The 27857-nt window shown below is 37.4% G+C and overlaps 1 protein-coding gene and 1 long non-coding RNA gene across 12 annotated transcripts in view; one reads left to right on the top strand and one right to left on the bottom strand.

Moving 5' to 3' along the window:
• Positions 1 to 1348, bottom strand: part of ephb3b (eph receptor B3b) — a 46439-nt gene extending 45091 nt beyond the window's left edge. For all 11 annotated transcript variants that reach the window (XM_077716197.1, XM_077716207.1, XM_077716200.1 and 8 more), the window contains exon 1: positions 594 to 1348. In XM_077716197.1, the coding sequence (XP_077572323.1) occupies positions 594 to 657 (64 nt within the window). In that variant the 5' untranslated portion in view covers positions 658 to 1348. The remainder of the gene's footprint in view (positions 1 to 593) is intronic.
• Positions 1349 to 18305: 16957 nt separating this feature from the next.
• The window catches only part of LOC144196960 (uncharacterized), a 37581-nt gene continuing 28029 nt past the window's right edge, over positions 18306 to 27857 (top strand). Inside the window, exon 1 of the long non-coding RNA XR_013326432.1 lies at positions 18306 to 18407. This is a non-coding gene — a long non-coding RNA (uncharacterized LOC144196960). The remainder of the gene's footprint in view (positions 18408 to 27857) is intronic.

Below are 27857 nucleotides of genomic sequence, written 5' to 3'. Positions count from 1 at the left end.
AAATTCAATTATAATCCAAATAATGCTAATAATTCAAATCGTTGGAAAAGCAAGTTTTAATTTTATTTTTTTTTGGAATATAGACAAACGCTTCTTGTTGTTTTTCCACTTTCTGTTAAATTCATTGACCACTTGATTTGTGACAGTGTCAAAAGGCCACGCAACCTTAAAAGATTCACTGTTAAACCTATAGAAAATGTGTTATTTTTACAAGGGAAAACATAAGGGGATCTCACGACCACCACTGCCAGCACCTCGACACCCTGGTGAGACACAGTGTCGCACTAATTTCCTCTAAAAGACCCCCAAAAAAGCAGCACTAGGCGTTGTCTAATGTTGGGGGGCAAAATAAGAGAATCAACAACTCCCATTGTGGTGCATAACAATCGCACCCTGAAAACTGCACCTCCTGCCCTTAAAGCAGATCCCCCTTTTTTTCCTTTTCATTCATCCTTTCTTTGAATCAGAAACGGATAGCATATTGACAATTAATTTGCCTTTTGTTGTTTCTGATTCATTTGAAAACGAGTTCAAACATGTTTTTCTTTTTTTCTTTTTCTTTTTCTTTTTTTTAAGAAAGAGCAATTTCTTACCTTCCACAGCACTGCCCACGGGCAGCAAGAAACTGCACAAAAGCAGAATGTAATCCATTGTCATAGTGCGCTCATATAAACAGACCCACGACCGAGACCGAATATAATCCCGGTCTGTTCACAATCCACGCACAGTCCGCTTCTTTAAGTCCCAACCGTGCGTCAAAGGCACGGAATCATTCACCAAAACACTGCAAGGTTCGTGTATTTGGGGAAAGAACGTCACCATTTAGTGCTTTAAAACACTATGCGCTTTATTCTCTTCTTATTTCCAGTGCGCTTTTTGAATAGAACCAGAAGAACTGACACCAGAATTCCCCCTTCTCAACGCACGGAGCGGGTCAGCTCCGAGAAGGAAGCCCAGTCCGAGACCACACCATCGGGACACTATAGTTCCACAATCACGATTTTCCTTCTGAACAGTCGAAAAAAATAACCACACACTTCTGCGTGGAATATCCCCCCAAACAATTTCAGGTTGGTCACAACAGGGGAAAAAGACGCACTTGTGAAACCACCATATTGCGCGTAGTCCACAACAACAACAAAAAAAATAGAAAAAAATGGAAAAAGAAGATTTATGAAAAGAAAATGTGTCAGTCCACTTGCATCCACGGATAAACGATACTCCAGGAGGTGGTTTTCAAGGGGTACAGCATTTATTCTTTAGTCAGATTGATCATTGATCAACGCTGACTGCTTCTCTGTGCCGCCTGGCTTGCTCTGTGCACTGGAATGAAGCATACAGTTGGAGGCATAAGGAGAGGGAGAAAGGGAGAGAGAATGAGAAGAGAGAGCGAGAGAAGAGAGAGCGAGAGAAGAGAGAGAGAGAGAGAGAGAGAGAGAGAGAGAGAGAGAGAGAGAGAGAGAGAGAGAGAGAGAGAGAGAGAGAGAGAGAGAGAGAGAGAGAGAGTAGGGACAAATGTGACAAATGTTTACACTCCACCACTACCTCCACATGTTGTCCTCTATTTAAAAACTAAATAAATAAATAAAATAAATTATTTATATTTGTATACCTTAGTATGTATGTATGTATATATATATATATATATATATATATATATATATATATATATATATATATATATATATATATATATATATATATATATATATATATATATATATATTAGTTTATAAATAATATAATATATATAAAGGTATAAAATGCAAAAGGTTGGCATTAAAGAAAATTACAGCACTGTATAGCAGGGTTTTATGTTAATTTGGTGGATGGCTCTTTTGTTGTGGTTAAACCATTTATCCAGGCGATTTTTCTTTACTGTATGGGATTCAAATTCGAGCTCACAAGCGCTCTGAGGCGCAGGCACGGACACACAGCGCCCCCTGCGGATCGCAATAGACAGAGAGTGAAAGAGAGAGAGAGGGGGGAGCGAGAAATAGAAAGAAATACAGAAAGGAAGAGGAGAGGGAGACTTTTATCTGGTCAAAATATGGTAAATTTAGTTTAGTTTCATCAAAGTGCCACATTTTCACTGTCATAATATATAATATAAATACATTTTCATTCTAATACTTTTAAATTACGCTCCGATTATTATTATTATTGTTTTTATTGGGGTGGGGAGGGGTTTCAGGGATTCAAATAACAAAACAGAGGGCTTCTGTTACTGCCTGAACTTTATAGGCATTTTACTCACTCCCTTTTGCCTTTACAATTGCTTTATTGTATCACTAAGCGCTCGGGGCCCATTCTTAAAAGTGGAAAAGTTATATTATAGTTTGTAGTTCTATAAGCCATATTTTTACCCTTGTATTTTCTTTCAGTCATTTGGTGATGTCGTCATGTCACAAAAGGAATTTATAGCAGAGCTGGGCTTAACCTGGAACAGTATCATTAATAATGAGCTTTTGCAAAAGCTGCCTTCATTACTAATTATCTTTTGTTTTCTGTTCTATGTGAAAATAAGTATGAAGTGGACAATAAACTACTACATTTTGTGCATTAAGATGTCAATGTTGATTCAGGCATATTACAGTTTGCAGGACACTTTTGCTATTTAGTTATTTTATTGATATGAAACAGCAGGGTGTCAATTCAAGGGAATGCATTTCCTTGAAGGAATTTCAAGAAAGGAATATCCAAAGTTCTGGCATTTGTGAGGAAATAAGACTTGTGAAATGTTGCAGCGACGCCAAATGACTGTAAAGTTGAAAGGCGATTGGATGTCATTTCCTGGGAGGTGCAAGCAGACAGATGTAACCATGTGGTCTGTTGTTTGTCTCGTGCATGGCTGCCCTTAACACTGACTGCTGGATGGTGCCCAATATTTTAAAGGAAAAACACATTTTTACGTTTTATTATCGAGAAAAGAATCATGAAAGATAATTTCATGTCAAAACGTTCTCACATACACAAGCTAAAAATGGGCTTTGGTATGTGTACTTGCTTTCTGCAACTAAATGGTAACATTTTTTAAAGTTATGATGGCAATACTAAGGAGCATAATAATTCTTAAGGTATTATCCAACTGTTTCGTGTATCAGAACAATTAACACCAATGTTGTTTATTAAAGTTTTATTTCCGCATCCACTAATTCCATTGATTTATGTTCTATTGCTAAATCAAAAAAAATAAGTGCAGCACTTTAATAACCAAACTGTTTTTTTTCGTTGATTTACAATATGTAATGCCTTGTTTTTTTACAAGGCTTCCTATTATATAGTTAAAAGATAGGGAGTGGTACAATCTTTTATCCCAAAGTGTCTGATTAGTAAAACGATATGTAGCTGCTTCCAAAGCACACCATGCAACGTTGAAGATTCGTCTCAGCTGCCTTGTTGCCATAAGAGGCCAGGATTACAACTGCCACAGCTTTCTTCACAACACGATTCTAACTGCATTGACATGTAACAAAGAAGCTACAAAAACGCCTAAAAAATCTAGCTTTAAATTCCAAACCTTTTGTTTTGTTTTCAGGATTAGTTTTAGACAAGCCAGAAATACACCACTGCTTTATGACGTCAAGCGAAATTCCATAATGTAGAGTGAAAGAAAATATAAAGCACACTGGATATTGGGCTGTACTTTCCAGCAACTATTTTCGAAAATCCATATAATTAAGTTGACATTTCTTATTTCTACTATGATACATTTAGTGTAGTTTTAGTTTTCCTTTGATAGAGTGTATAACTATGGGCCTGTGAAAGATTTTCCTAAAATATTGTAAATTGCAATAATAAAATGTTCTACATTTCCCTTGGTTAATAGCTGTCGCACATGGAAAGTTCATTACTACCGCAGGCACATGAGCAAATTATTATAATCCATTATTCAGAACCTTCCATCCAATCGTCTAACTGCAAGAACAATACCTCTTCTAAAATTGTATTAGTCCCATAACAAATCAATTTTGATTTGATTCAGTTTGTATTGCATGCCTCAATATAAATGTTTAAACAGCATATGGACACATATGCAGATATTTGAGTGCATTACGTGATGCAGAGAACAGTACACGGCACCTGGCGCATATTAGAAGCACAGTTCGCAAAGTGGACGACATTTTACTGCCATATGGAAATTTTTCATGCTTACACCTACTGGGCCCTCAGCAGACACTCAGAAACATCATCCGTCCTTCCTCCCACTCATCTTTTGCCAGGATATCAGTCTCTCTATGCGTTTTCTATTTCACATACACTGACAAAAACACCACGGACCTTCTATTAACACGCAGTAAACTTGTACTTTTCTGCCACCTTTACAAATCATATGGTTAAGCTCCGACACAATCACACACATTAACCCCATTTCTATTATGTAAAAAAAAAAAAACCTTTGCAGACACACACCCACTGTAGCTCTTACTTATGTCTGGGTTTGGTCTAATAGCAGTACTAATGTGATGTGAGTGTGAGCGGATCGCTTTACTCCAGCAATATTAAGGGAATGGTACTGTTGGTTATGTTAGAGTGTCTTTTGACCTGAGTGTGTATTTGAGTGTGTGTGTGTGCTTGCTGAGTGTGTTGGTTTGCATGTGTGAGTGTGAACAGGCGTTGAGTGCTGCTGGTAGTAGTAGTACTGGTGGAGGAGGAAAGGGTGGTGGGTGGTTCTGGAGAATCTCAATATGTGCATGTGCCGGGGGTGGGAGCGGGGTTCACAGAAGTTTTGCAGCTAAGTGGGGGTAGGGTGGGGGTTAGCCTAATCCTTGAGGCCTTCACCACTGACCGAGCACTTAACACAGGATCACAAATGCAGTTCCAGCTGAACCCCCAAGAGGACTGCCACAAACAAACCAGCCTCCTCTAAACACAGCACCGCGAACATGCACGCAAACAAACACCGAACACCACATGAACTTTCCAGGTCTCACCTCTTGTTCCAGTCACCAAATTGCAAATCAGCACCTCTGTGCTAACTGCCCAACGCTCGTTTTCGTCTGCAAGACTACAAAGTTTGCAGAAACTAGCTGCTGTCCAGCATTGGTGACTGAAGCGTGTTTCCGGCAAATGGCACATTCCATTTTGTTCACCACAGTACAATGTGGTAGAAACAAGACTCCATTACTATCACTCGGAGATGTCGGCTAAGTAAATATATTGAAATTATACCAACACAACATTAGGCCACTAAAGAGTTATAATGATAATGTAAAAACAAAAAAGTGCAAATATTGAATAGTAGACAAACAGAACAGATATTTTTTTCCAAATATGCGGATCTTGTTTTGTTTATTATATGTACAATCTCTTATAAATGGATCACTACCCCTTAAATTGTCAACAAAAAACAAAGTATCCGACAGGGCATACACTGATCTAAATTTTTTAGACTTTATACTCCATTATTATTTAAGAAAAAACTGTCCAATAGAATTCTGTACAGTACAAAAAATATTTTTTCAATGTAAAATGTAAATGGCAATGTTCACTTCACTCTTCATTCTTTGTGAACAATTGACTTTTGCAATGTGTGTTTTAATCTATTGTAGGGTATAGACCTAACCTTAAGCACTTTCTCCAAAAAGTAATTTTCTAAAATGAATGAGGCTGTATGATTCATCATCCAGTCACAGTGACAGTCTGACTGACAGATACACAGCCATAGTCTCTCATACAGTATATTGTATGCTTATCACATATTGTATGCATAAGAAATAGTCTGTGCCTCAAATAATTACCCATACTGGGGAACCAGCAATGAAGGAATCAATCTTTCATCACTACCACAGGATTATATGAGGAACATTGGAAGAAACAGTCAGTTGTCTGCACGCTACTTGTATGGGAAATGGGAGTGTTGCGGATGAGGTGGCAGACAAGTGATTACATTCTCTTCCAACTCAAATGGCATGCAGTTATTTCCGTTCCAAGACGTGTTCAGCAGTGATTTAACTTTCTTTTATCCTGAGAGAGTTTTGAAAGACTAAAATCTGTTCTTTACCTTGTCAACCAGCCATTTTGATTCCATAAAAATGATGTGTTTGTAAGGGATTTACTCCAGAAAAGACACTAAACAGTGTGAAGGGTGGCCTGAAGTTGAGTTCATAAAAAGGAAAACGAGGTGAACATTTGAAGTACCAGTTTGTTAGAAAAAAAAACTTGACTGCTCATGATGTATGTGCAGACTTTGGCACAAAAATGTACAGCCTTAAAAATAATGAAAAATTAAGGGTGTGAGTATGAAGTAGATCTATGCCATCCAAACTAATTTAGACGTCAAACCTAGTCCAACATGCCATTTAAACAAAAGTGATGTGGAAAGTGGAGGCCCTTGGTGAACAGGAGGCTTTTCATTGGCGACGATACTTGGAATTACACATTCTTGGCTAGACTTCTGAGTGTCAAAAAAAGGTATTTAAGTTCATATACTTTCAGCCACGATCTGCACAATACAAAGTTGTTGAACACATCTGCAGGCATTCTGTTTAAGGCATAATGGCCATTATATACAATAAATACAAGGTCTATATAAAAGGATTCACATCCAAAAGTAGTTTTCGGAATGCACTACAAACCACATAGCCATTATCCAAAGAAGTTTGGAGTCTATGAATTGCTCAACAATGAATAATTATGAAAATATTTTTTAAATTTATTGAGGACACAACTGAGATTTGTAGACTATAAATTCATTTATTTTATCACCATGTTGATGCAATGCAAATCTCCTTTTTACACACTTTGTATGTTTTATATTAAGTTGAATTTTCTTTCTTCCAAAAACACCGACATACTGTAGTTGGCCTAGGATCGATTTCTCAACTGTCATCCATCTTGTAGTGATTGATTAAGGATTGGCCCATGTTGGCCTCTTGTTCTGGTTGAGCTGGGATCAGATCCAGCTCTCCCTGTAATACTGGAACGGATAAACGTCATGCAAAATGGATGGAGGGATGGACTCCAATATGAAGGAAAGTGGTTCACGCAAGATGCTTTAAGCTTTTGCTCAGAATCAAAGGTCTAGGATGAATAATCGCTGGTGCTGGTCCAATAACATAATGATTGATTGTCCCTCACCCCCATACTGTCTGAGATAACATTGCTCAAAGTGTTCAAACATAATGTCAACACACTGTCTCCCATGTGGGGCCCCTATTCGCTATGTGCACCCAGAAATCGTATGTTGCCCTTTGACCGTTCAGCATGTTCAGCTGCAAAATACAACGCTCCCTGCAGTCTGTGTAACCCCGAGGGCAGGCAACAGTGGCAAATGGTGGCCCATGCTGTTTACTGTAGGTCAGTGCATTTCTCTGTCAGTATCCCTTCAAAAACACAAACAAAATCACTGATGAAACAACTGTGTAGAAATTTATGGCTCTTGTAACAACCATTGACCACTGTGGGACTATGCTTATTGGTAATATCATGTCTCGTATGGGAGACTTATTTGGGCATACTCAGTTAAGTGCAGGTCAATGCTTTGGTATCCCCATCTTATGAGGATAAATTTTCAGCAACAAATGTTACCTGTAAATACTGGCAGTCAGTTTCAAATGGGTTCAAGTCCCCTATCACCGCCAATTCTCCCAGAGATGATTATTTGTGACAAACATGCTAACTTTAAAATAAAATGGCTTCAGTTTTGCAATGGCTGCCATTTAACATGCATCCCATCTGCCACTTTGCTATCTGGTGCAACATGCCACCAACCAAATGTTGTATAATGGGGAGCAGAGTACATTTACCCCCACATCACCCCGAATAAACACACACAAATATTGAAATGTCTCCCATTTCTCAGGATGAATAGCTAACAACTGCTGTGAACGCCAAAACAAAAGGCATCCAAATGAGATAGTGACATAGTTCAGCAAGTGTATGCGCGGACACCTGGCAAGAGGTCATTCAACATGCGTGTGTTTTTATATTTGAGTGCCAAGTCCTTATTACCTGTGTGAGTGTGTGCAGTTGAAAGTGTAGTGTAGCGTGTGTGCTTGCATGCAAAGTCTTTATTACTAAGAGTATGTGTAATGCACCAAAGCGCTTATTATTACCTTGGCTTTGTGTTGCGTGTGTGCTGTCCCTATTAGATTCTTTCTCGATACCAGATGATGCTGTGTGATAGTATTTGAGAAACTGACCCTCATTAAAACAGGGCAGGACTGTTACAAACATTTTCAAAGAAGCAGGTTTTCCCCAGCTGTTTATAAAAAAATATATATGTATATATACATATATAATCTTGATTTGCCACCCGACGATGCTTAACTTCAAGGAGATAGAATGAACTATGTCATTATTTTTCTGGAGGGCTCTGACATGTCTATGCATTACAAATCATGACATCATTGGTGTTTGAGGAAACAAGTTGAGCTTGTATTGTAAAGATGAAACTCACAAAAAGTCTAGAACCCTTAGTATCACATGTGTAATCAAGTTTAAATACTGGTGATTTGTATTCAAACATTATAGCATTGCGATATGTGACAAAGTAGCCGTTGCAGAGACTACAATATTGAAGTTATTTTTTATTCTATAATTTATATTTTATTCCTTTATTTTTGTTTCAGTATGTCTCAATTTCTTTAACCTTGCAAGCTGTAAACACTTTTAAGGTGGCAGCCCTGTTAGGGAAGGTCATACTTCATGAATGCTCACTCATGTTAGGACAAGTTTGTGTGGTGTTCGCATAACTTAGTATAAAGGTAGACTTTCATAAGAAAGATGTTTGCTCAAAGGATCTGAACATTTTAGTTTTTTCTATTTTCTCTACTGCTGTCTACTTTTTAATGTTTTCTCCATTATTAGAGAGCAGTAAATTAAATTCCCTAATTTTTCAAATTATTAAACAAGAATCTTCTCCTGGGATGCAATCAAACAAGATTACAATTACTTTAAACAAATGTATCCTGACCCAACAGCAAGGAAACACATTTATTCCAATGGTGCGCCGTAAGAATGACATGTTCAGAATTTTATCGAGTAATTGTTAAGGTGGCAGCAGACATGATTAATTTCGAATGCCACTCAGTTTTACAGACAAGCCCAAATAATTCCAATTAAATCACCGACTAGAAGATATGCATACCCTATCTCCTGCCTTTGGTCATAACAACCATGTATTGCTGCAACCCGATTCTGCACTAAAATTTAATGAACATCTCTACTATGTCTTGTGATATTCATCTCAGTAGTTTATGCAAATTGTTGAGAACAGACAAAACAAAAACAGCAACAAATAATACAACTTCTCTGTGTCAAGTTCTGTAAGAACAATAGTCTTTTCACACAGCACATCAAAGGGACATATAAAAGCAAGGAAACTTGAGCCACATTTGCTTCTGAGAAACAATCTAATGATTGAAACGTTGCAAAATGTGCCCCATTGCGACAGTGATGGAAAAAAAAGTATAATAATGCCAACTGAAAATCGGTTTTGTATGCCAACAACAATTTTTACCTGCCCACCAATTGGGCATTTTATTGGCTATGCCCAACAACAACATTCTTATACTCTTGTCTGTTTATGTTGACATTGAGAATGTCCGTTTTGGGAGTGCCGTTTCTGTGTGGAGATAGTTCATTGTCAAGCTCATTATTTTAAGAGGCGGGTACATATCATCGCCATTTACAAAAACAGCTGTTTGGCTAGTTTGTTTTTGAATCAAAGTAACCATAGTGAAAAGAGCAAATGTTCCATTTTATTGCGCACATGTTATTTAGAAAAAAATCATACAAAACACTGGCGCCTGTGCAACTAAACAAACATGGGCAGTCACTTATTTTCCCCATGTTGCATTATTTTATGTTTCCCTGCTGAAAGTAATCATTGGGTGTTTAGTGACTTTACCCAGTGTTCCTTACATCCCTCCGGACTGGCACAAACACACACACACACAGGTCTGTCACCCATAGTGATGTGAGTGATCCCTGTATGGACGCTGTTGAGGTGTACAAGGGGGCATCTGGTCTTTTTCCCCTCTCAGTTGCTGAAATGTAAACACACCAGTTGCCTGGATTTGCCAAATGAGCACCTGGTATTTCAAAGTAGACTTTTTTTCATGCCCTTGTTGGGGCAAAACTGCTCAGTTTTATGTAGACTTCCACATAAGAAGGCTGTTGCACTCGCCTCTTTTCACTACCAAGCCTATCATTGGACGTAAGTACATGGGTGAGACAGGCCAGCAGGCCCACACATCGCACGTCACACATTTATTTGCACATGTATTCAAATGCTGCAGCTTCAAACCTTATAGTAGTCGGTGTATTCACACAACAAATGTTTAGTACACACATACCACCCCCTCACCCTACACACACACACACACAAGTCTGTGGGCAATGTAATAGTATATGGTAGGATTACTGTGATTCATCTGCCCTGCATTACAGTGGTGTGTGTCAAGACCTTCTCTGTGTTTCAGTGAGCTTTTTGGACTTTCCATCAGAATAGTTAGCCAGAGATGTGCCAGATCCCAAACCTTCGTTCTAAGAATGCGTAAAAAAAATTTGGGTCACACATTAGCTCATAGGTTATATCCAGTGTTTAAACTAAATGTGTAAGTAAAGAACAAATATAAAAAAGAATACACTTATTTAAGCTCAATTCACAATTTAGCAAAGTACTGTTTTACTTTAAATCATTTTCACTCCGATAATTGTTAAATTTGTATATATCAATGTACTCATGGGCCGATAATATATAAAAGCAAGTTTATATATATAAAAACATGTTTTTGTAGCAATAAGGAAAGGACATCTCTGTGAGCCAGTTAAGTTGTCCCACATTAAAAAAAAATCAGTGCATGGCGGTCACGAATTAACATTAAAGCATCTCCTTTTTCCTGCAAAGTTGAAACATTGAAATGTTTTGAATATTTTGTAATATTCAGTTGATCCAATTTAGCCTTTATAAGCAAATATATAAATGTAATAACAGTTGTTGTAAAAACGGAAGATAAGAAGAAATACCACAGAGTCAGCATCACCAGTTGGCCCAGGGATCCTTTTACTCATCACACATATGTCTCACTAAAATGGAAAATGTGGTCATGTTGCTGTCAGTGTTGTGATTTGTGGTCTGTTGCTTTTGGGGCCGATTCACATTCATGTGATAACAGTCTGTCATGCTACTGCATGCCTCATCTTTAACACTGGAGAAGAGAGAACACTGGCCGTCTGTCATCAGTGCAAACTGACACTTCCTGGCCCACACCCTTTCAAACCTGTCGGTGGCCTCATTGGTTGAAAGTCAAGAAGCGCTTTTGGATTCATAAACACATTCCATTTTACACATTCATCCAAGTCAGCTTCTTTTCATTCATTTAGTCAAGGACAAAACAAATTACTACCTTGGAAATTAGGTCTTTAGTTATTTTTACACAACTCAGATTGAATATTTTTGGCTATAATTACACCTGATTTTGGTCAACACAAATCGAGTCCTGTCTTTAACTGTCAAAATAGTCACGATATTGAGTGAATGTCAGTATAAATGGGTAATTGGAACGTCTGAGTAGATCATTTGGACAATGAACAAAAATTCATTTAACTACAAAAATATGGTATCAGCATTCATCTCCACACTGCCATTGTTAAGTACTGTGAGCACTCTTGACACCATAATGATGGGTTTCTTTCACTGAGAATGTAATGTTGTGATTCCTGCGTGGATTGAATGAGTGTTAGTCATATCTGTGTGAATGGGAGAATGTTTGTTCATATTTTCATAGAGAGAGAACAGGGAAACTTATTTTCTTTCTGTTGTTAGTTAACACAGGGTCTTTTGGAGTTTTGTCAAGGGCACTTTGAAAGTTAAGATAGGTTTGTGTTCAGAGAGGCAAAGGTTAACAATAAAATTATTGTATTAAGTGTTTGATATATTGATACTTCTACATTTTATTTTAATATTATATAGCTGCTGTTTTTATAAATGATATCAAATAGTAGAATTGAGCAAGCGATAGATTGGGGATTGTTAATTATCCCTTTGCTGTATTTTTTACTAACAGATGGCAAATATATTTTATTACCAATTTTGTTAACGGTTCAACATCGTTAGCGGTTCCTGCTCCACTTAATATCATTATAGCTTATTAAGGTCCAAAACATTTTTCACTTCACATTTGACATACTGGTCATTGCTATCAAGTGTTGGGTGTTTGCATGTGCTATTGGAAAAGTTTAACTTTTTTTAAATTTTTTTTTTTACCCTTTCCTTCTCTGTTGTTCATAAAACTTTGGCAAATTTGAAGCACCATGGTGTCCTCCTATTTGCTGGCGGCAAAGGTGCTCTAGATTAAAAAGTAAAATTGTAAATTGAATTCACAGTTGAGGAAACAAACAGATTTGCATGCATATATCCATCTGAGATGGGGGTGGCCAGCTCCAGGCAAAGAATTGTCCCACCTCTGAACTGTGTAATGTACTAAACTAATTACTGGGCTTTAATTGGAGAAATGTGTCATCAAATTTGAGGTTAGGTCAAATAGAGTATTATGACCCGGTCAAAAAGGGCATAGTTTCTCCTTGTTCCTAAGGATAAACTACAATGAAGCATACTCTGTATGTAGCGAATTCTCAATATTATATATTATTATACAATATGCTGTATGTAGCCCTTCATAATATTGCATACATTTACCAAACTTTAAATCCATCTAAAATGCTGAGACAATTAATGGATTACTTCATCTGTCGTGGCCAATTGAGGTCAAATCTTGCAAAACTTTTAAGGTGATATAAGAAAAGGTAGGTGTTTTCTTTGCAATTTTGTAAGCTAGTTTTATTAATGTTGGTTGCCAGTATACACATCAATAGGGAGGGAAAAAAGCATCTTTGCTCTTCCAGGGCATGACAAGGAGACTCAAGGGGCAAGTATAAGCAGACAGAGTGACGCGGTTCCTCCACTTTTTGTGCTTTAAGCCATTTAGCAGATAGAGGTCCCATCTCAGCAGGAATTTCACACCCTACTGACAATGTGTCTTCTGTCAGCTGCCGCTCAGGAAGCTTTAAACATCCTTCCTTCCGTCTCTTTCCAGCTTCTTCTTAATTCATCATGGGCCTTTTTTACGTTGTTTAAAAGAAAAGTCAGAGGTCTGGATGACTGGTTAGGAGTCAAGGGATGAATGCCTAGGGTGGGGCTTTGTGTTTTAAGGCAGTCTGTTGGTTTATTTGAGGAAAGACATTGGTGTTTGGACTTAAAGTTTAGAAGATAGCATAGCCAAATAATGGACATAACTGCTCAAGATAGAAGAGGCTCACAGTTTGCAACTTCATTGTTTCCACTTCCTCAACTGACCATTAGGGACTAGCAGATCATAATCACTGGACTGTTGGTCGGCTAAAACTATTTTTTAAAGGTTTCAAACAAAGAAATGAAATGTGGGAATTTATTTTTATTTTTTATTGGGCCTCTGGCTCACATCCAAACATCCTAAAAACATTGGAATGTTACTCTGAATGCTACTGAGAGTAATCCCAATGATATTTCTTCAGGAAATTGTACTTTTATCCCAAATTCCTCACTCAAATGTATTATATTATAGAAAAATCTATTTGTATTATATTGATGAAGACCTGCAGGTGGTGAGAGCTTTGTAAAGGGAAGTAAACAGTAGTGTTAACTAAGAAATTATATCTTATTCAATCATTTCTACTTAAACACCTTGATTAGGACAATATAACATGTGTATAGGTCATAGTTAAGTACAAAGAAATTGATTGACAATCAGATGTTTAAGATTAGCTTCAAATGAAACATTCCATTTCAGGAACCTAAATTAGCCCCGATAATTTCAGCTGAAGGCAGCATATGAAAGTTGGTTGCATCTGTATGTAAAACCAATGCAAAACAAAACATAGCCAAATAACCCTAAACCACAATTGTTGTTCAAAAGTAAACAGCAGAATCCCTTGACTAACACTGTCATGAATCATCTCGGGTCACAAATGTGTTCCTTCCTGAAAAGGAAAGGCCACATCCTTTCCTGCAGTGAAACACGTGCTGTGAGGAAGGTAATGTCGCTTTCTTCTCTCAGTGTGCTTGTGTGTCATTTTACAAGCCCTGAAGGACAAGAATAAAGGTACATGGTGTTTCTTATTTCCTCTCCAAAATTTATGCTCTAGTCCGTCACACTTGATTATCAATGGCTATGAAATAAATGAATTAAAATTGTTTTTTTCTGGAGTTGTTGGAATTTGTTACGCTTCCTTGGACAAAGAAAAAATAATTAGACATAAAATGTGCCAGAAAAGTTCCTGGATTGGTGACAAATTTTATTTAATATCCAAACAATATTTTCTACCGAAAAGTATTTAATGTATAATACATGACTGTGATGAATAAAGGGTATTTTGTATATATGCTTTCTGTAAATAGCTGGCAATGAGTCCTAGTGCACTCAGAAAATTAACTGGGAAAGGCTGGAATTGTTCACAATTAGGGTAGAGTATGTATTGACTGATAAATATTAGTTAGGAAATAAATGGTTTTATAAACAGAGTTGGTTGAACAAATGTCAGCTAATAAAAGTGTGTGCAGAATAAAAAAAAAAATAGTCTGTACTGTAGTATGTAAGTGTTAGAGCGTTATCCCAGCCAATCCATAATTACCAGTATTTAGCTTTTTTTCAGAGCATTCTTTAGGAGGAAGTCTTTTTCTCATGTTTCCAGCAGAACATTGGAGTTGTTGAAGGCACAAAATTAGGTGGAATTAAATTGGCCAAAAGAGGAAAGGTCAATTAGCTAATACGACTCGGGAGATGGGGAATGCTTGAAGAAAAGAATGCTGATTTTATTGTTTTAGAGTCCCATTGACCCTCTGTAGAACATACTAGAATTACAGTGGGGGAGGTAATCTGGCAAATGGTAAGGTGTTCTCTCAAAGCCATAGGGGTAAAGGTGTGGCATATAGCCTTTGATGCATCAAATGTGGAATAAATAAACGAGGTTTTACACCATAAGCTTCAATCCTATGTCTTCCAACCTTTTATTAATGTTTTATCTATAAGAAAAGCCTGTTTTTTAATGATTTTGGGCAGGCACAAAATATATATAAATGTATATATATTTTTTTTAAGACAAAATGGGATGTCAGGCCAGATGTATGGCCCATGTATAAACTAAATATCAAACACACACTGGATTCAATACTAGGGCAGCCAGCCAGTAGATTGTTAGGGGATTCTATTCTCATGTTCCACTATTTACGCTTTCATGTCTCTTACTTTCCTAACATTCTTATCTCCCGCATAATCATTCTAAGGCGGTTGATTTGACTGCAATGCGGTGGATTGTTTCTTTAACTAAATAGCGGTTTTGCTTTTTACATGTATTTATTTTATTTTCCCATGTGATCATATGTTACTCATCAGTTTAGTAATGCATGTGATGATATGATATGCTGGAAGGCATTTTTTTACGCTCCAAACTCATTTCAATACATGAGTGACATTTTGGTACTTTCCCTAACATTTTGCTGACTTTATATTCAATTGCAGCATTTATAAGTGACATATCACTTTCTTTGTATTTCCTTCTCTACTTGTTTTCAGTCCTAGTCAGTATTTTTTTTAAGTCACCTTAAAAAGTAGACTGAGTCTGTCTTTCCTCCTTAAATGTAGTACAAGAGTTTTACTTTGTCACATTGTGTCTTTTTTTTCCACGCCTTTTGGTACTTGCACTTGTAGTTTTGTGAATAACCTTGTGTATTCTGGAGCCAAACTGTGACATTTTTTTAGGGAACAGCAGTGAACATCAACTGTTCACATTGTATGACTTGTTGAAAAATGATAATTGAAATGAGATATCAGTTTCCAGCATTGTTTATAATTCCTCAAATGTTTGTTGTGGTCTTAGAAAAAAATAGGGTTCTTAAATTACATCATTAGTAGAAGGGCATCATAATAGAATCATGTAGCTTTCGGTCACAGATTGTTGCAGCTTCTCCTATGTCTGAATAACCCTAACCAAACACAATTTGAAGATAATTTAACATTGACCACTTTAATGTTTATACTTTGTGGTGAGCTTGCATTTACCCAGGAATTGCATTGCATGGTTCATGTGAAATGGTTCCAATTCTTTTTTCTTTAAAGTGCTGCAATACATCCATGCACCATAATATTATGGAAAGAGAGAGAGAGTGAGAGAGTGAGAGAGAGAGAGAGGAAGAGAGAGGGAAAAAAAAACATTAAATTGGATATCCTCCGATCTGACTTGAAGTTCATCCAAATGTCTATTTGAGTCCAATAAGCATGGGAAATATAGTATATGTGAATGCAGTACAACTACAAGGAACCACAGTCAATAATAAATACGCAAAGCAAACCAGAAATACCAAAATAAAAACTAGAGTGGTCAGGCCGTGTTAATGTCGGATAAAGTAGTAAAAATGATTTCATACACTTAGATTATAAAAAAAAAAATATGGGTCAAAATTATGTAATTTGCTTAAGCACAAAATTGTGCTCAATTGTATTTTTATGGCAGCACAGGCTTTACTGCGCATTTTCAAATTATATAGACCAGTCTGTGGCAAGATTGACGTACCAATACAGCAAGGGTGTGTCCTTGTGGACATGGCAATAACAATTTTGTGGATTTTTACTTTACTACCAAAGAGGATGTTTACGTTGTATCACAGGGTAGATCTCTGGTCTTACGCATGAGGCAAAGCCTACAAGATTCGCAGCATCATTGTCACAAGAACAAATAATCATAAATACTTGAAGTGTGCAATGAACCTGCTGAATCATTGACATCGCAATTGTTGAACTCTTTAGTTCAATTGAATCGTCGGTTCCAGCCTCTCCCAGTTGAAGTACATTGAATGTCAACCGCCATTAATTGGTGTCTTTAGTATTAGTTTCCCTCTCTCACTACCACTGTAATGGTCTCTGTCCTTGAAAAGGTTCAAATGTATCTTCTTACATTTTCATTCATTCATCATCCGTACTGCAGATTCTCGTAAGGGTTGGAGCCTATCCCAGCTGACTTCGGACGAAAGGCAGACTACACCCAAGACTGGTCGCCAGTCAGCCGAAGGGCACATAGAATGACAGGTGACCATTCAGACTGACAATCATACCGCCTATTCGTTCCCGCAACAAAGTCAGGTGATTGAACAACTACCTCAACAGGGGGCCTATTTATAAATTGTATCTACGCAAAGTAAATTCCTAAAATTATCTTATGTTATGTAAAATTATTATGTGATGTGCCTGGTAGGAGTGATCATACTTTCTCCTCTCAATCGTGTGTCAAACTACAAATGAGAAAAACAGTTTCTCCTTCCTTAAGGTAGAGGACGATCTGAGGTAACAAACATGCCACTGTTAAAGGAATGTTAAGATGCTTGCCTATTGTTGTGAATGACTTTTCAACATTTCTTCACCTATTGCTTTAAATTGTATACATTTAATTATATTATACACAGCCGTTAAAATCAATAAAGGCATATGTCATTTAGGATATTCAGAAGCCAATACCATGGAGAGGTTTTATGTATGTAAAATTCCCATCCATTCCAATGATGAAACCACTTCAATTTAGAATACACATCAGTCAAATGCAAAAAAAAAAAAAAACCCAGGTAGAGTAGATGAAAACAACAAATGAAATGCCAGCTATAGATATAAATGTCTGAATGAAGAAAGCTCAGTGTGGATTTGTTATTGACATGCAAAACAATTTTTTCTTACAGGCCTCTATAAGAAGAGATACAAATTAACATACATTTTGATTCCCCATGCATAAAACTAGTGCTTTTTCAGCAGATATGCAAGGATTGGAGATGGGCTTATTTTCTTTGCAGTTATTCATAATTCATTTTTTAAGGCGGCTCTGGTTTAGGCTACAAGACTTCTTTTTATGCCTCTAAAAGATTCAAATACATGCATTTTGGTGGTCTGGTTGAATTCACTGTACTGCAAAATGCATCTTGGGACACCAGATATTCAAAAAACAGCTTCAACATTAGAAAAACACAAACAAACATTTTACGAGAAAATTAATAAACATTCCTGACAGGATTGCTTCAAACTGCTAGCATTGTGAGTGAAAAAAAAAGATATAGAATAGAAACTTTCATTTTAATAATGCTCAGATGTTTTTTTTTCTCCTAGATTTTCTTCATTGGGACCATTCATAAACACCTTGGCCAATGACCCTTTGAGAATGCCTCACACAGGATGCCCTTTTGACCAAGCACCTAACACTTCCTGGGTCATCTGTCGCCAAAGTTTTAAAAGGGCCACACACACACTCACTCTCTCAGTCTGGTTCACAGTACAAAAGATGTCTGCTATTGTAAAATCTGCAACACCAAGCCATTTGTGCTTATTTCTCACATCAAGGCTATGCATTCCAGACACTTTTTTCCCTTGTAAAATCAGTCAACAATGGTAAGTTTTTCAACAGTTCCACAATATTTTGTCATACAGTGGAGAAGACTTGGAATTTGAAAAAAATAGATGAACATGAGGCAAGAAATAATGGAGGTGAACAAGTCCTACATTTAAGAACTCTTCATACAGTGTTTAGCATAAAAGAGTGACATTTTAGTAATGAATTTCTTCTTTGAGATTCTGTACAAGTGCTTATGAAAGTGTGTACACACTCACTTCAAAGTCATGCCATTCCTCCAGGCCGCCAAGACTAAGAACAATCCCATGACTGGAGCTGCTATAGTAATCCTTAAAAATGTTCACACCAACATGTAGATTTGAAAGTAAGAAAAAAATACATTACTACCCTTACATCATAATATTATACTTTGCATTTCAAAGGATCAGACACAACCTCGTTAACACTTTATTCCTGACACAGATAAAGCTCATTGCCACCCTTTCTGAGTAACATCCTGGAAGCCCCTTTTGGCGGCTAGTAGGGAGGTGGTGGACCCAGCGGCCCATTCAGTGTGGAATGGGGACAGGTGGTGTGTGCTCTTCTTATTTTGTGGAAAGTTGCGGCAAGTGATGATCAATGCAGAAAAGAGATTAGTGAGTGTGTGTTTGGATTTGGTGTACAGAGGCAATAACGCCCCCTCTGAGATTGCTGGAAGTGACGAGATGACAGAAAGAGGAGCAGTATGGCAGATACGAACGAGTATCTGTGTGTTCTCATGTGTTCACTCAGCAACAGAATGTGTTCAGCCTGAGGTGACAGTTTGAACCTTTGCGTCTGATCCCACTTTACTTAACCTCAATGCATTTTTCATAAACTAACCTCATTATTGCCAATACATTATCATCTGCCCTTGGGACATCCACAGTCAGTCATTGCTCCATTTTTATTTAAAGTGAGATGATCTTCTCCTTTAATGACCTTTATAATAGTTTCCCAGAATAACCCTAACACCTATCATAGGATGTGTTGGCAAAAGTGAGATTGTATTTGTCATTTACTTATTTTTTTTAGGTTTGTTAGTAAGAATGTGGTATATTTATTAATTTATACATTTATTTGTGCTGAGTTTCGGGATTGTTCATCTCATGATGGGTGTATCAGTGAGATACTGGATTTGGATTAATTAGATTATTCTTCTTTATCAAAATTTTTTAAAGCCGTAATTTTATACGTGTAGTATATATATTTTTTCATGTTTTTTTACTGAATAATTGAGTCCTCCATTTTTGTTTGGCATTAAGGAGTCACACATGCCCAAACTGGAAATACAAAAATATCGCAGAGGCTACGGAAACAGATGATATTGCACGTTACCAGGAAAAACATTAATTTCAATAACACGCAATTTACTTCAAAGAAACCTTTATCTCTAATAAATTTAGAACTAATTTCCGGAGGAAAAGTAAAACAAAAGCAGACAAAAGCTGATGGGAGGTAGTATTATATGAAGAAGAACTAAAAGTTAGGAAAATAAAATAAGAATCAAATTCCACACAGCAAATTGTCCAACATGTATTACTTTCTTTGACAATTTCTTTGCGTGTGGGAGTATTTGAACCCTATTACACCTAGTCTGTGAAAATAATGTTTACACCAGGATGTTCTCACAGGCAATTGCCGTTCAAAGTGTCCTTTTTGACACCAATTTAATGTTCACAGCTGTTGCTGGAAAGCTTTATAGTCCATCAAGTAAAATGCGCAAACCAAATGTGGATGATAGAGAATAAACATTATGCCCGTAATTGTCACATTTCTTTCAGAAGGGTATTCTCTTACACATTTCTGGTTTCCCCAGAATAATATAAATGATTTGAAATTGTGCCCACATAGTAATTGATTTGTATCTAAACAATATGAGGACTCTGGCATGTTATGGTTTATTTCTTTGAACAGAAAAGATGCATTTTTTCCTCTTTCTTTGCACCTGTAAGGCACAAAATTCACAATACTGCGATGTACTTCACTACAGTTAGTTTTCATATACAATTTTAAATGATTTTGTATTCTAAATATTAATACTATTATTAAATAGGAAGTTTAACATTCCTCAAATGCTTATACAATATAATCTATTGGTCTCGGAAGGGTGACAATAAAGTTTAAATATAAACCTCAAGCTGATTTTATTTTTAAATACATACTATAAATTGGGGAAAAATGCCATGTAATGTTTTTAGAGCAACACAACAGCTTGATTATTAGCATCATAATCCTATCAATGTATTAACCACACTTATCTTCCAAAACTGTGGCTGCTCTGAAAATGGACTTGATCTTTTGACCTCTCCCCTGTGAACCCCACCGGTCACAAGGAGAGGTAAGCTGTGACCCCGCAGGCTAACGGGAGCACAGCTGTGTTGGGGAGCTCAGGCTTAGCTGCTATAGATAACAATATGGAACAGCTAGAAGAAGCACAACAAGCTTAATTGCTTTATCCGTGGGAGGAACAATCAGAAAGATGTCTGAGAACCTTTGTTGATCCTAAAAGGAGAGGGTATTTTATAATTCTCCAAAGTAAAAGTTTTAAGGGGAAAAATGTAGGACATGGATTAAATCTTAAATATGTTTCTCAGTGGAAACAATGCCTTTCAAAAACATATCAGCGAGAAACTGCTATTAGTTTCTACTGAAACCATCATCAAATTGTAAATTCAAAGCCAAGACTCAGTTTATTTGAATCAATATTATAATGATATTCATTCATTTTCCATTCTGCTTATACTCACAAGCATAGAGGGGGTGCTAGAGCCGATTCTGGCTAACTGTTCGCAGTAGACAGGGCACAATCTGAATTGGTAGCCAGCCAAACACAGGGCACACGGAGACAAACAATCATTCACTTTTTTACCTAGAGACAATTTAGAATGTTCTACCAGTGTACCATAATGTAAAATATAATATAATGTAATCATATTCTCCATCATTACTCCAAGAAGCCCTAATGCCATAGTTTTTCACATTCCATATTATGGGCAAGCATATTCCATACCACTATATAGGAATGTGCTATTTGTATCAAGTCGGTGTTTGCAGAGTAGAGAAACAGCAGGAACACAGAAATGCAGACGAGCCCCTGTGGCATAAAATCAGCTCAAAGGCGCTGGCGAATAAATACAGTGTGATATTGAGGTCAGTGCCACCGGCTGTCTGTTTCATCGCTGTATCCACCAAAACATGATACTTTTCGTTTCATCGTGTACATTTTCCGTGTTGGGTAATTAGCTCTGTCATCCCTGTTGCACAGTCACTGCAACTGCTCCAACAGAAATGTACAGCAGCAAATTAGGCTAGAAAAAATTTTGTGGCTCGTAATATCTCAGTAAGGATGGTATCAGTCTGCTTTCTTTAGTCACAGGGTCTACAGCTGAAAACCCTCAAGTCGCCCAAGGGTCCAATTCTCTTACAGTGCATTTAACCAAAGGGATGTGTGGATTTATAAAGTGATGCCACACAAATAGCACAGATGTTTATGCTGCTTTGGTTATGTAAATGATTTAAATGCTTGTCTAAGTTAACAAACTTTGCACCCACACTTCTGGGGGTTAGGCATTATGCGGTATGCATGATCCTTCTTGGTGGTCCGTGTCATGCAAAACTCATATGGCTACATCTTCTCTATTTTTGCTGAATCATTATATATTCTGATTAAAAAACTTCAAACATAAGTAAGCACCCCCTCCACATCCCCAAAGGAGTATGGCTGAAACCACAACTGAGCTGAGAGAGAGGATATCCCACTGAGACTTCCCATGCGGTTATGAAAACTGTAGAATAAGGGGAAAGTAGGGAGTAGTACTAGTGAGAAAGTGAATGTAAAGGAATGTTTGAGTAGTTGAACATCTTCCCATCTTCTTAACAGCTGTACAGCAGGACAGGGCTCATTACACACTTAAGGCATTACACCTCTGTTATGCCTACAATTTTACTTTTGAAAATGGCAAAAAATAATATGCAGTTAGCCCAACCATCCTGGATCATTACCTGACTCACAGGATGACACAAGGTCAGAACAATGGCTAGTGTTTTAGGGGTTAAATATGTATCCTCACTCTTTTTTTTGGTCAAAACAGTCTGACTTACACTACTATTATTAGGATAAATAATGAACTGATTGTGGCTGATTCAGTTGTTGTCTAGCACCTCTTACAATGCCATCTTGTTATCGAACATGTTAGTTATGGTGATAGCAAGCTGAGATTTGGTTAGCCATAGATGACCTCTCATACTAACCTTACAGTAAATGCATTTGACTGTATATGTTAGTCAGGATAGGCTCCAGCACCACTTTGTGAGGATAAATGGTTCAGAAGATGAATGAATGGTTGCAATCTATGTGCAATTCCTCAAATTAAAGACTTGGTTCTCATTTCTGAAGTTGTGATAAAACGTCTCACTTACTAGATTAACACAAGGTATACCATTTCATGACTGATATACCACATTAAACCACTGCATGCACTATGACCCTTGAAAAACATGCATGTCAGCATCATTTTCACATTTTTAAGGTAAATAGTGATGACATGTAAAACGTGTACATTCTACTATTTTACTGTGTGTTGCCATGCAAACTCAATTCCCATGTTTTCTCTCTTCTTAAAGAAGCTCTAGAGTAGAGAGGAGTGCAAGCAGAAATTGAGCCCAAGGAATGAAACAGTTCAAGTGTCTAGTACAATTTAGTATTCAGGTAGAATTGACAAGAGGCTGACAGTTTGAGGATTGATGGAATAATGGAGACAAAGGAAAGAAGGAGAGATATGATAAGAGAAGCATAAAGGGAATGCCAATCCAGGAAAATGAGATGAGGCCTCCATGTCACCATTACTAATAGCAAAAAGTAAAGTTTTGTTGAAATGCAATAATTGAGTAATTTATGGGAGGGTATCTAAATTCATTATCTTTGTATAATAAAACATGGAAGCTCACAAATGAGATACCTGTGTAAGACAATCACAGGATGCTTGTTTTCTTTAAACTGACATCCAGGACGATGTGAAATCTAAACGTTTGTGTGCACCATCATGTCCAGTGGGAGAATATATGCACCCTGAACAGATCATAATGAGCCTCTCAATGCTCCTTTGTCCTCAAAGAAATTTGTTGTCCCAAGAGAAAATAGCCAAATAGCCATTTTCTGCCACAGAAGTGAGAATAAACTGGCATTTAGAGCCATTCAGCCACAGGAGCTTGCGTTTACATGAGACATATCATTGTTGGCTGTGAGGGGATGGTGTAAGGTTTTTTTGGGGGGATTTGTGGGGGTAAAAGAAAAGGGTAAGTGAGGGAAGAAAGGGGGGTCCCAGTCCCCTGGAGAGAGACTGGGCAGGCATTAATCTTCCCCATTCGACAGCTCCCTGAAAGTTTCTCAAGAAGGGCCATTTCCTTGAGCTATTATAATGCTTCACTCAAGCACAGCTCCGATGTAGTGTTTAGGGGAGGGAGGCTCAACTGAACGGATGGAAAAAGGAAAAAAATGGAGTTTGTTGGACATTACAATCAGACTGTAAGCGTAAGGGATAATTTATCAGGTGTTTCCATATATTTTGCAATATGACTTTGATATCCTAATCACTGCTCTGAGAGCATGGGTTCAGTACGGGCTCTTTCTGTGTGAAGTTTGTTACTAATGAGTGAGAATGTTTTGGGGTGTCCCACACGGACTGCCAACATTAGACTGGAATAGAGTACAGCACCCCATCCGACCCTTGTGGTCGAAAGTTTTGCATATATACATTAACTGCTTTTTTACCTAAAAACAGAGATCTTCGAACATTATTATTTATCGGAACGATGGAAAAAGCAAGCTTAAGTTGTGTTTGAATGAGAAACAATAAGCACAGCTTTAGTTAAGGTCCGGAGTGACAGACGAAGCAAAAACTTCCCCGCAGACTAACTCTAAAGACCTACCTACCACCAGTGGAAGATGGTGTCATTTTACTTGGTTTAACTATTCAGCGCACTTTGCAGAAGGAGGTGCTATAAGGAAGAGTAATGCCACATGCATTCCTCTGACACTCATTTGTGGTAATGCTAAGGTACATTTGGACAGGCAAGTTTAATTTTGAAATAAGGTACAGAGCATTTATGAAATAGACATAAAAAGGGGTGGTCTGCATAGAGGATGAGGAACACAGCATTCCAAAATAAACACGTGCTACCCCCAATAACATATGGTGGGCTTCCATCATGCTGTGGGGTTGTGTGTCATGCAGGTGCTTGTAATCTTGTTAAAGTTAAATTACACATGGATTTCAGTTAGTATCAGAAATGAGAAATATATCTGATACTAAGAAACAATATTAAAAAAGTCACAAAAAATGAATATTATTGAATACCTTTGGTGTGATTTGAAATGGGCTGTCCACGATTGACATAATCAATTTTGACATAAAGGATGAACAAGATGTTTTGTGAAGAGAAATTGTTCCAGAATTCAGACCCTTGTTGGTAATTGTAGAATTTAAAGGCTGGTATATTTGGCAAGAAGGGGAACTACTAAATGTTGAGTTTAGATTTCTCTTGGGATAACCAAATTTATGCACCTAGCTTCTTTTGTTTAAATAATTATTCCAGATTTAATTACATTGTACTGTTATATTCCACAATTTTGTATATTTAATTAAAATTGGTGACCTGTACAACCAATAGTTGAAGCTGTATTATTGTCAACAGATCTTGATTGAAAACACATCATTTGTCACTTGTTGAAACCAGTTTTCAGTGCAATATTAGGATCAAACAACATAATAACACCCTGCACACTCTAACTATGAAACTACACAGATGAGGGCTCTGCATCCAAAAATGCTCCATTTACACATGCATCACTTTCGGTTACCGACTCAGGTGTCAAACTGTGTTTTGCACTTATTTGGTTTATTTTACAAATAAAAAGGACTATAGGTTGTAGCTCAGTAAAGATCAATCTATCGAAATCATTAAAGTATACCCTGAGGTGACTTTAATGGTACAGTCAGACCTGGCAGCATCGGGATGAGATGGAGGGCACTCACTCACTGTCCTTCATGTCTTGGCAGACATTTATGCCACATGCTCACGTGCAAACCCTTACCATTATTTAACAGGAGCTTTACCCCTGATTAAAATTCACCACATATCGTGCAGGGTCAAGGCCACTGGCAGGGTTGGGTAGCCTGGAAATCAGACAACAAATTAATTTCTTGAGACACCCACCCCCTCTAGTTCAAGGACAACAGCAGCCTCCTGTGTGCAGTGAAGCTGATAGATTGGAAAGGTAGAATTCAATACAACCCAATTAGAACCAAGCAGTGAGCTTTGGTCAACATTTTTTGGGAGTTTGCAGTGCTTTGTTGTTGTACCGGTTATGTAGTATCATTTTCACTTCACTGGTGTAGAGTGCAACTAAATAAATAATGCATGAAAAAATGTCTAAATGCCTGTTGCATGATTCTCTTTGTTGTTAAATTCACATAAACAACATTTATCTGGGTCCCTTGAACATGCAGAAGCTTCAGTACTACACAGTGCCACATTCTGGGATCTTATACTGTATCCTCTTCAAACAGAACTAATAATTTTATGTATTAAATTACAATTACATTAAATGTCTTTTGGCAATTTCGGCTCTATGCAAACCATATATTTTGGGACTATATGTTGGAATGCAGAATAGCCCTTCCTGACTAATGGTGCTGTGATATTTCCCATTTCTTGAGAAGAACAGGAGTTGTATAACCTCCAAATGTCGTGTGACCATTTGGAAAATTGATATTTAAGTATCTAGCCTCATCCTTAATTTGCCATAACATCATTCAACATGGGAAATCAGTAGAAGAGAAAAGACAGGATTCACTTGGAAGATTATAGACAACCTTGCACTATGATTGTGGTGGGGAACAGACAGTGTCTCTCCTGACCCTGGACATTTTGCTCACTATTCATCGCCGGGTCACTAAATGGGCTGAGACAGTAAAGGTCAAGTCAATTGGATTCACCAGACATGATGGATCCACTGCTGGTAGCTGGCTGTAGCAAAATAAAAGGACAGCAATATAGGACATTACATTGTAATGAATAAAAGAAAAATCCTGCGTGGGTTTCCTTCGGGTACTCCGTTTTCCTGCCACATTTCAAAAACATGCATGATAGGCTGATTAGACCAATGCATCCCACTTAGGGGCTTTTCATAAACTATTATAAAATAAAAGACATAATCCGGAAACTAACTATTTTTCACAGCATGTAAAATTTACCTAATCACAGCCCAAAACATTCACGACAAGTGGCCAACTGTAGGGAGGATACATTTTGTATGTACATAACAGGAACTCACGTATAATGTTTTGAGCTGGAAATTTGACTTTAAATACCGACTGCTGTTTAACAGCCTCTTGCATAGCTTTCAGTGAGACTTTTGTATGATATAAATGTCACATCAACATAAGACTATACACTGTGTAGTTATATCTTTCTCCACTATTTACAGAGAGCTTCCAATGACTAAAACTATAAATGTTCATAGGTGTCCAATGCTGTTGTTTGCCTCATAATTCTCTGAGATCGTTCCCTCATAAACATACAAAGGCTCACACAAAGGTATGCTGGGCCACTGATTCACTAGGACACACCGCTTTAAATAGCTACACCAGAAAAGCTCCAGCCACTTCTGGCATTCAGGCTAGAAGCCTACACATGAAGCCAGCTCAAGGAGGGAGCCATAAAATTTTTCACACTAGGAGCACCTGTTGAAGCAGGTGAGCAAAAGTAATGGCTACCAAATCACAGAGACAGAGGAAACAAACAAGTTATTTAGAAAACATGATCATGAAACGTGATGTCAGATACTGTCAATGTGCTTCGGTGTGTGTGTTTGTGTGCGTCTGTCGTGACTGCTTTGAATAATGGGTACTGTCTGACAAGACCCTGAGAAATGGAGTCGAAGCGATCGATATGTTATAATGTTAACAACGATTCCCCCTCCATTGTGTCGTCCCAGACAAATCTATTAAAGATCTCTCCCATTCCGTCATCACCATCCTGTGCCAACAGCATAATGTGCTTGCAATCGAGACAAGAAAAAAAGAAGCTGTCAAGTGAGAAAGATGGATCCTCAAATACAATGCTGTTCGGAACCATTTTATTTAGCCTTGTAAATGAAAGGTTGTGTTGAATGAACATTTTTTGGTAGAACATACTTTTGTTTAGGTCTGCAGTTGTAGTTAATGTTTGGAATTAAAGTCAGCTATGTATATTGCAATAATGATAATAATTATTACTAGTCATAGGTGAACACTTTTAGCTAATATTCACAGTAGGCAACAGATCTTTTTTAAAATACCTTTTTTGAGACTGAGGGAACACTATGATAAAAGTGGCTTGACTTAAAATGCACGGTAACAATGGCTCAAATAACATTCGGGTGACTGAGAGATGAGCTATGAGAAGTTACCATTGTTTTAGAAAAG

The sequence above is a fragment of the Stigmatopora nigra genome, chromosome 5 (assembly GCF_051989575.1).
Source record: "Stigmatopora nigra isolate UIUO_SnigA chromosome 5, RoL_Snig_1.1, whole genome shotgun sequence".
NCBI classification, from domain to species: domain Eukaryota; kingdom Metazoa; phylum Chordata; class Actinopteri; order Syngnathiformes; family Syngnathidae; genus Stigmatopora; species Stigmatopora nigra.
The sequence above is the reverse complement of the archived record's forward strand: the minus strand, read 5'-3'. Positions and strand labels throughout refer to the sequence as shown.